The sequence below is a fragment of the Garra rufa genome, chromosome 8 (genome assembly GCF_049309525.1).
Source record: "Garra rufa chromosome 8, GarRuf1.0, whole genome shotgun sequence".
Taxonomy (NCBI): Eukaryota; Metazoa; Chordata; class Actinopteri; order Cypriniformes; family Cyprinidae; genus Garra; species Garra rufa.
The window spans coordinates 49328463-49338462 of record NC_133368.1 but is presented as its reverse complement, the minus strand read 5'-3'; the positions used below and the strand labels follow the sequence as shown (position 1 = coordinate 49338462).

The window sequence follows — 10000 nt, the reverse complement described above, 5'->3', positions numbered from 1 at the left end:
CATTAAAAGAAAAAACTAACTAAAGTTTAAGCTGAAGTACTTAAAATAACTTAAATATTAGTTTTGTTATTTTTAAGCATAAGTAAAAAAATATTTTTATTAACAGAAATTAAACTCAAATAAAATAATACTAAAATGATTAAGATATTACTGTTGGTATTGTTAGAAAAAAATAAAACTAAACTTAAAATAATTTTCATTAGCTGAAATAAATTCAGTTAAAATTAAAATTTAATTTCATATTAGAAGAAAAACTTTAAAATGGCAAACAATTTAAAATAAAATATATATATCAGATTAAATGTTTTTGCAACCAAGTTTTAAGTTTGTGAAAAAAATACCACAGCAAAATATTAATAGCGCTTAAGTTTTTTGCAAAAACTAAAACTGCACTACTAAATATTATTAAAAGAAAAAACTAACTAAAGTTTAAGCTGAAGTTCTTAAAATAACTTAAATATTAGATTTGTTATTTTTAAGCAAAAGTTAAAAATTATTTTTATAAACAGAAATTAAACTCAAATAAAATAATACTAAAATGATTAAGATATTAGTGTTGGTATTGTTAGAAAAAATAAAACTAAACTTAAAATAATTTTTATTAGCTGAAATAAATTCAGTTAAAATGAAAATTTAATTTCATATTAGAAGAAAAACTTTAAAATGGCAAAAAAAATTAAATAAAATATAAATATCAGATTAAATGTTTTTGCAACTAAGTTTTAAGTTTGTGAAAAAAATGCCACAGCAAAATATTAATAGCGCTTAAGTTTTTTGCAAAAACTAAAACTGCACTACTAAATATCATTAAAAGAAAAAACTAACTAAAGTTTAAGCTGAAGTACTTAAAATAACTTAAATATTAGTTTTGTTATTTTTAAGCAAAAGTTAAAAATTATTTTTATAAACAGAGATTAAACTCAAATAAAATAATACTAAAATGATTCAGATATTAGTGTTGGTATTGTTAGAAAAAATAAAACTTAACTTAAAATAATTTTCATTAGCTGAAATAAATTCAGTTAAAATGAAAATTTAATTTCATGTTAGAAGAAAAACTATAAAACGGCAAAAAAATTAAAATAAAATATAAATATCAGATTAAATGTTTTTGCAACTTAGTTTTAAGTTTGTGAAAAAAATACCACAGCAAAACATTAATAGCGCTTAAGTTTTTTTGCAAAAACTAAAACTGCACTACTAAATATCATTAAAAGAAAAAACTAACTAAAGTTTGTTTAAGCTGAAGTACTTAAAATAACTTAAATATTAGTTTAATTATTTTTAAGCAAAAGCTAAATATTATTTTTAGTAACAGAAATTAAACTCAAATAACATAATACTAAAATGATTAAGATTTTAGTGTTGGTATTATTACAAAAATAAAACTAAACTTAAAATAATTTTCATTAGCTGAAATAAATTCAGTTAAAATGAAAATTTTATTTCATATTAGATGAAACACTTTAAAATGGCAAAAAATTAAAATAAAATATATATATATATCAGATTAAATGTTTTTGCAACTAAGTTTTAAGTTTGTGAAAAAAATACCACAGCAAAATATTAATAGCGCTAAAGTTCTTTGCAAAAACTAAAACTGCACTACTAAGTATCATTAAAAGAAAAAACTAACTAAAGTTTAAGCTGAATAACTTAAAATAACTTAAATATTAGTTTTGTTATTTTTAAGCAAAAGTTAAAAATTATTTTTATTAACAGAAATTAAACTCAAATAAAATAATACTAAAATGATTAAGATATTAGTGTTGGTATTGTTAGAAAAAATAAAACTTAACTTAAAATAATTTTCATTAGCTGAAATAAATTCAGTTAAAATGAAAATTTTATTTCATGTTAGAAGAAAAACTTTAAAATGGCAAAAAATTAAAAAAAAATATAAATATCAGATTAAATGTTTTTGCAACTAAGTTTTAAGTTTGTGAAAAAAATACCACAGCAAAACATTAATAGCGCATAAGTTTTTTTGCAAAAACTAAAACTACACTACTAAATATCATTAAAAGAAAAAACTAACTAAAGTTTGTTTAAGCTGAAGTACTTAAAATAACTTAAATATTAGTTTAATTATTTTTAAGCAAAAGCTAAATATTATTTTTAGTAACAGAAATTAAACTCAAATAACATAATACTAAAATGATTAAGATTTTAGTGTTGGTATTATTACAAAAATAAAACTAAACTTAAAATAATTTTCATTAGCTGAAATAAATTCAGTTAAACTGAAAATTTAATTTCATATTAGAAGAAAAACTTTAAAATGGCAAAAAATTTCAAATAAAATATAAATATCAGATTAAATGTTTTTGCAACTAAGTTTTAAGTTTGTGAAAAAAATACCACAGCAAAATATTAATAGCGCTTAAGTTTTTTGCAAAAACTAAAACTGCACTACTAAATATCATTAAAAGAAAAACTAACTAAAGATTAAGCTGAATAACTTAAAATAACTTAAATATTAGTTTTGTTATTTTTAAGCAAAAGCTAAAAATTATTTTTATTAACAGAAATTAAACTCAAATAAAATAATACTAAAATGATTAAGATATTAGTGTTGGTATTGTTAGAAAAAATAAAACTTAACTTGAAATAAATTCAGTTAAAATGAAAATTTAATTTCATATTAGAAGAAAAACTTTAAAATGGCAAAAAAATTTAAATAAAATATAAATATCAGATTAAATGTTTTTGCAACTAAGTTTTAAGTTTGTGAAAAAAAATACCACAGCAAAATATTAATAGCGCTAAAGTTTTTTGCAAAAACTAAAACTGCACTACTAAATATCATTAAAAGAAAAAACTAACTAAAGTTTAAGCTGAAGTACTTAAAATAACTTAAATATTAGTTTTGTTATTTTTAAGCAAAAGCTAAAAATTATTTTTAGTAACAGAAATTAAATTCAAATAAAATAATACTAAAATGATTAAGATATTACTGTTGGTATTGTTAGAAAAAACAAAACTAAACTTAAAATAATTTTCATTAGCTGAAATAAATTCAGTTAAAATTAAAATTTAATTTCATGTTAGAAGAAAAACTTTAAAATGGCAAAAAATTTACAATAAAATATAAATATCAGATTAAATGTTTTTGCAACTAAGTTTTAAGTTTGTGAAAAAAATACCACAGCAAAATATTAATAGCGCTTAAGTTTTTTGCAAAAACTAAAACTGCACTACTAAATATCATTAAAAGAAAAAACTAACTAAAGTTTAAGCTGAATAACTTAAAATAACTTAAATATTAGTTTTGTTATTTTTAAGCAAAAGTTAAAAATAATTTTTATTAACAGAAATTAAACTCAAATAAAATAATACTAAAATGATTAAGATATTAGTGTTGGTATTGTTAGAAAAAATAAAACTTAACTTGAAATAAATTCAGTTAAAATGAAAATTTAATTTCATATTAGAAGAAAAACTTTAAAATGGCAAAAAAATTTAAATAAAATAGAAATATCAGATTAAATGTTTTTGCAACTAAGTTTTAAGTTTGTGAAAAAAAATACCACAGCAAAATATTAATAGCGCTAAAGTTTTTTGCAAAAACTAAAACTGCACTACTAAATATCATTAAAAGAAAAAACTAACTAAAGTTTAAGCTGAAGTACTTAAAATAACTTAAATATTAGTTTTATTATTTTTAAGCAAAAGCTAAAAATTATTTTTATTAACAGAAATTAAACTCAAATAAAATAATACTAAAATGATTAAGATATTAGTGTTGGTATTGTTAGAAAAAATAAAACTTAACTTGAAATAAATTCAGTTAAAATGAAAATTTAATTTCATATTAGAAGAAAAACTTTAAAATGGCAAAAAAATTTAAGTAAAATATAAATATCAGATTAAATGTTTTTGCAACTAAGTTTTAAGTTTGTGAAAAAAAATACCACAGCAAAATATTAATAGCGCATAAGTTTTTTGCAAAAACTAAAACTGCACTACTAAATATCATTAAAAGAAAAAACTAACTAAAGTTTAAGCTGAAGTACTTAAAATAACTTAAATATTAGTTTTATTATTTTTAAGCAAAAGCTAAAAATTATTTTAAAAAATGTTATTAATAGAAATTAAATAGAAATAAAAAATCCAATTTCATAAATTGCCTTTGCAACTAACTTAAATTTTATTACTAAAATTAAGATATTAGTGCTGTTATTGTTAGAAATAAACTAAATTAAAAAATGATTCAATTAATTTACAAATTCAATTTCATATTAGAAGAAAAACTTTACAATCACAAAAACTTGAAAATAAAATTTAAATATCAGATTAAAAACTTTTGCAACTAACTAAAGTTTAAGTTGAAGTACTTAAAAGAACTTAACTACTAGCATTATTTTTAAGCGAAAGTTTAAATTATTTTTTACAATTTTTGTTAATAGAAATTAAACTGAAATAAAATAAAAATATTAGATGAAAAACCTAAAAAGTATGTAACGTAAAAAAACTAAAATATTATAAATTCTTAAAATATTACTGTTGTTATTGTTAGAAAACAACATTAAAATCATTTTCAATAAAACTGAATTCAACTTAAATTCAAATTAAATTAATATTAGAAAAACTTTAATATCACAAGAATATCAGATTTAAAACTTTTGCAACTAACTAAAGTTTAAGCTAAATTTAAATGACAAAAACTAAAACATTAAAGTTATTATTGTTAGTAATAACTAAAATGAATAAAACAATTTCTGTTAACAGAAATACAGTTGAACATAAAGATAAAATATAAAAATAAAATAAAAATATAAGATAGAAAAACTTTAAACTTAAAAACCAACAGTAGTTTAAGTTGAAGTACAAAACTGACTAAAACTAAAAGATGACTTGTTCTTGTTAGATAAAACTAAAATGATTAAAAGTGCTTTATTTAACTTAAATATCGCTGTAAAAAATATAAATATTAGAACTAAAATTTAAGTTAAAACTAAAATGATATATAAAAATAAAAATGCAAATAATAAAATTTATTTATTTATTTTTGATTTGATTTTTTTTTCTTTTTTAAACAGAAGACCTATATATTTTTTGCATTCAAAATAGGGTTATCATTGTTTACTAAAACCATAAAGAAAATAAAGAAACACTTGAAAATTATGTGAAATAAAATAAACATTACTGTTAATAAAGTAAAACAATAATTTCTCATTTGGTTGAATTTTTAAATACAAAAAAAAAACCTAAAACTGATTGTTTTTTAATTACATATTTAAAAAAAAATAATAATTATATATGTAAAATGTTAAAGGTTAACAAAAACTAAACATTTAAAAAAAATCACTTAAAATATAATAGATTTTAACAGAAAATAAATTACATTTAATAAAAATATATTTTATTTTAGCTAGTTAACGTGATGTCTAAAAATAAATAAAATAACAATAAAAATCCAAAAATATTTGTAAAATATTTTAAACATTTTTAATTACAAATAAAAAAATACTAAAAGCTAACTTTAGCTTGTTAACTTAATGTGAAAAATAAATAAATGATAAATAAAATATACATTTTTATTTACAATTTAAAAAAAAAAATACTTAAAAACTTAAAAACCAACAGTAGTTTAAGTTGAAGTACAAAACTGACTAAAACTAAAAGATGACTTGTTCTTGTTAGATAAAACTAAAATGATTAAAAGTGCTTTATTTAACTTAAATATCGCTGTAAAAAATAGAAATATTAGAACTTAAAATTAGAACTAAAATTTAAGTTAAAACTAAAATGATATATAAAAATAAAAATGCAAATAATAAAATGTATTTATTTATTTTTGATTTGATTTTTTTTTCTTTTTTAAACAGAAGACCTATATATTTTTTGCATTCAAAATAGGGTTATCATTGTTTACCAAAACCATAAAGAAAATAAAGAAACACTTGAAAATTATGTGAAATAAAATAAACATTACTGTTAATAAAGTAAAAAAATAATTTCTCATTTGGTTGAATTTTTAAATACAAAAAAAAAAAGACTAAAACTGATTGTTTTTTAATTACATATTTAAAAAAATAATAATAATTATATATGTAAAATGTTAAAGGTTAACAAAAACTAAACATTTAAAAAAATCACTTAAAATATAATAGATTTTAACAGAAAATAAATTACATTTAATAAAAATATATTTTATTTTAGCTAGTTAACTTGATGTCTAAAAATAAATAAAATAACAATAAAAATCCAAAAATATTTTAAAAATATTTTAAACATTTTTAATTACAATTAAAAAAATACTAAAAGCTAACTTTAGCTTGTTAACTTAATGTGAAAAATAAATAAATGATAAATAAAATATACATTTTTATTTACAATTTTTAAAAAAAATACTTAAAAACTTAAAAACCAACAGTAGTTTAAGTTGAAGTACAAAACTGACTAAAACTAAAAGATGACTTCTTCTTGTTAGATAAAACTAAAATGATTAAAAGTGCTTTATTTAACTTAAATATCGCTGTAAAAAATATAAATATTAGAACTTAAAATTTAAGTTAAAACTAAAATGATATATAAAAATAAAAATGCAAATAATAATTTTTTTTTTTTTGATATGATTTTTTTCTTTTTTAAACAGAAGACCTATATATTTTTTGCATTCAAAATAGGGTTATCATTGTTTACTAAAACCATAAAGAAAATAAAGAAACACTTGAAAATTATGTGAAATAAAATAAACATTACTGTTAATAAAGTAAAAAAATAATTTCTCATTTGGTTGAATTTTTAAATACAAAAAAAAAAACTAAAACTGTTTGTTTTTTAATTACATATTTAAAAAAATAATAATAATTATATATGTAAAATGTTAAAGGTTAACAAAAACTAAACATTTAAAAAAATCACTTAAAATATAATAGATTTTAACAGAAAATAAATTACATTTAATAAAAATATATTTTATTTTAGCTAGTTAACTTGATGTCTAAAAATAAATAAAATAACAATAAAAATCCAAAAATATTTGTAAAATATTTTAAACATTTTTAATTACAAATAAAAAAATACTAAAAGCTAACTTTAGCTTGTTAACTTAATGTGAAAAATAAATAAATGATAAATAAAATATACATTTTTATTTACAATTTTTTAAAAAAATACTTAAAAACTTAAAAACCAACAGTAGTTTAAGTTGAAGTACAAAACTGACTAAAACTAAAAGATGACTTGTTCTTGTTAGATAAAACTAAAATGATTAAAAGCGCTTTATTTAACTTAAATATCGCTGTAAAAAATAGAAATATTAGAACTTAAATTTTAAGTTAAAACTAAAATGATATATAAAAATAAAAATGCAAATAATAAAATCACTAAAAATGGAAATTAATAAATACAATAACAGTACAAAAACTATGATCAAAATATCAAACATAAATTTATAAACTTATATCTCTCAGTAACAGCAATATCTCACAAATGCATTTGTGCTGATTCTTATTTTACTCTGTAATGCAGCACACCAAATCTGTGTGCGGTTAATAATACCTTGTTCAGTTTTTCCTGCACGTATATGAAGAGTATATCTGTATATCCTGTGCTGGGAGTGAACTCAGCACATTACTCAGTATATGTGCTCTTTAAATAGGACGCCGCATGTGTGTCAACAGTAGAAGGAGGAGTATTTTTAGTGTGTCACTCACAGAAAGCGTCTCCTCTGGGGTTCAGCTCCTCGCCCTCCAGCTGGTTTCCCGTGTCGTCTTCCTCCTCCTCTTCCTCTTCTTCATCATAAAACTTCTCCTCCCCTGGAAACACAGGCTTCTGCTCCGGAGGGCCTACGTAGACCTCGCCGTCGTAGTCGAAGGGTTGCAGGTGGAGTCGTGGAGATTCGGTCGCCGCAGGCTCAGGGATGGTGTTGTCAAACTTGCCTCCCAAAATGCGAGTTTTGGAGGGGAAATCAGGAATAGCTGCAGGATACAGACGATGCAATTAAATGCATTGGAAAAGTGGAATGAAACCTTGTATATTGATGTCAAATAATGCTCTAAAGCCATTAAAAGTCGAAATGCATGTACAATTGAGGTCGAAAAGTTTACATGCACCATGCAAAATCTGCAAAAAATTAGGGATCATAGAAAATGCATGATTTTTTTTCATGTAGTACTGACCTGAATAAGATATTTCACGTAAAAGATGTTTGCATACAGTACACAAGAGAAAATAATCAATTATATAATATAATAAATGATAAATAATACATGATAAATAAAAAATATAAAGAAAAAAATAAATAAATTAATATTTTTTTAAATAAAAACACGTACACACACACACACACAAAAATCAAGCAATAATATAAATAAAATAATATAAAAAAAATCTAAATATATAAGTAATAAATAAATAACAAAATAACAAGATAATATAAAATAACAAAAATCTGAATACTTAAATCTGAATAAAAAATAAAAATAAAAATAATATATGATAAATAAAAATATAAATTATACAGAATAATAATTAAAAAATAAAAACACCAAAATGTAAAAATATAAACATGCAAACAATAATATAAACTAAATAATGATAAATAATACAAAATAAAAAATATAAAGAGAAAAATAAACAAATTACTATTTTTTTTAATAAAACACGCACACACACAAAAATAAAAAAATAATATAAATAAAATAATATAAAAAATCTAAATATATAAGTAATTAAATAATAAATATAATATTAAATAAATAAAATAACAAGATAATTTAAAAGAACAAAAATCTGAATACTTAAATCTGAATAAAAAATAAAAAATATAAATAATATATGATAAATAAAAATATACATTATACAGAATAATAATTATTAAAAAATAAAAACACCAAAATGTAAAAATATAAACATGCAAACAATAATATAAACTAAATAATGATAAATAATACAAAATAAAAAATATAAAGAGAAAAATAAACAAATTAATATTTTTTTAAATAAAACACGCACACACACAAAAATCAAATAATAATATAAATAAAATAATATAAAAAATCTAAATATATAAGTAATAAAATAATAAATATAACATTATATAAATAACAAAATAACAAGATAATATTAAAGAACAAAAATCTGAATAGTTAAATCTAAATAAAAAATAAAAATAAAATATGATAAATAAAAATATAAATTATACAGAATAATAATTATTAAAAATAAAAACACCAAAATGTAAAAATATAAACATGCAAACAATAATATAAACTAAATAATGATAAATAATACAAAATAAAAAATATAAAGAGAAAAATAAACAAATTAATATTTTTTAAAATAAAACACGCATACGCACACACACACACACAAAAATCAAATAATAATATAAATAAAATAATATGAAAAATCTAAATATATAAGTAATAAAATAATAAATATAACATTATATAAATAACAAAATAACAAGATAATATTAAAGAACAAAAATCTGAATAGTTAAATCTAAATAAAAAATAAAAATAAAATATGATAAATAAAAATATAAATTATACAGAATAATAATTATTAAAAAATAAAAACACCAAAATGTAAAAATATAAACATGCAAACAATAATATAAACTAAATAATGATAAATAATACAAAATAAAAAATATAAAGAGAAAAATAAACAAATTAATATTTTTTAAATAAAACACGCATACGCACACACACACACACAAAAATCAAATAATAATATAAATAAAATAATATAAAAAATCTAAATATATAAGTAATAAAATAATAAATATAACATTATATAAATAACAAAATAACAAGATAATATTAAAGAACAAAAATCTGAATAGTTAAATCTAAATAAAAAATAAAAATAAAATATGATAAATAAAAATATAAATTATACAGAATAATAATTATTAAAAAATAAAAACACCAAAATGTAAAAATATAAACATGCAAACAATAATATAAACTAAATAATGATAAATAATACAAAATAAAAAATATAAAGAGAAAAATAAACAAATTAATATTTTTTAAATAAA

General features: G+C 18.4%; 1 protein-coding gene across 1 annotated transcript in view; it reads right to left on the bottom strand.

The window, feature by feature from the left end:
- Window positions 1–10000, bottom strand: part of egfl6 (EGF-like-domain, multiple 6) — a 43057-nt gene that overhangs the window by 9319 nt on the left and 23738 nt on the right. The window contains exons 8-9 of the mRNA XM_073845158.1: window positions 7661–7928; window positions 7510–7561 (exon numbers count right to left, since the gene is read on the bottom strand). Of these exons, the coding sequence (XP_073701259.1) occupies window positions 7510–7561; window positions 7661–7928 (320 nt within the window). The remainder of the gene's footprint in view (window positions 1–7509; window positions 7562–7660; window positions 7929–10000) is intronic.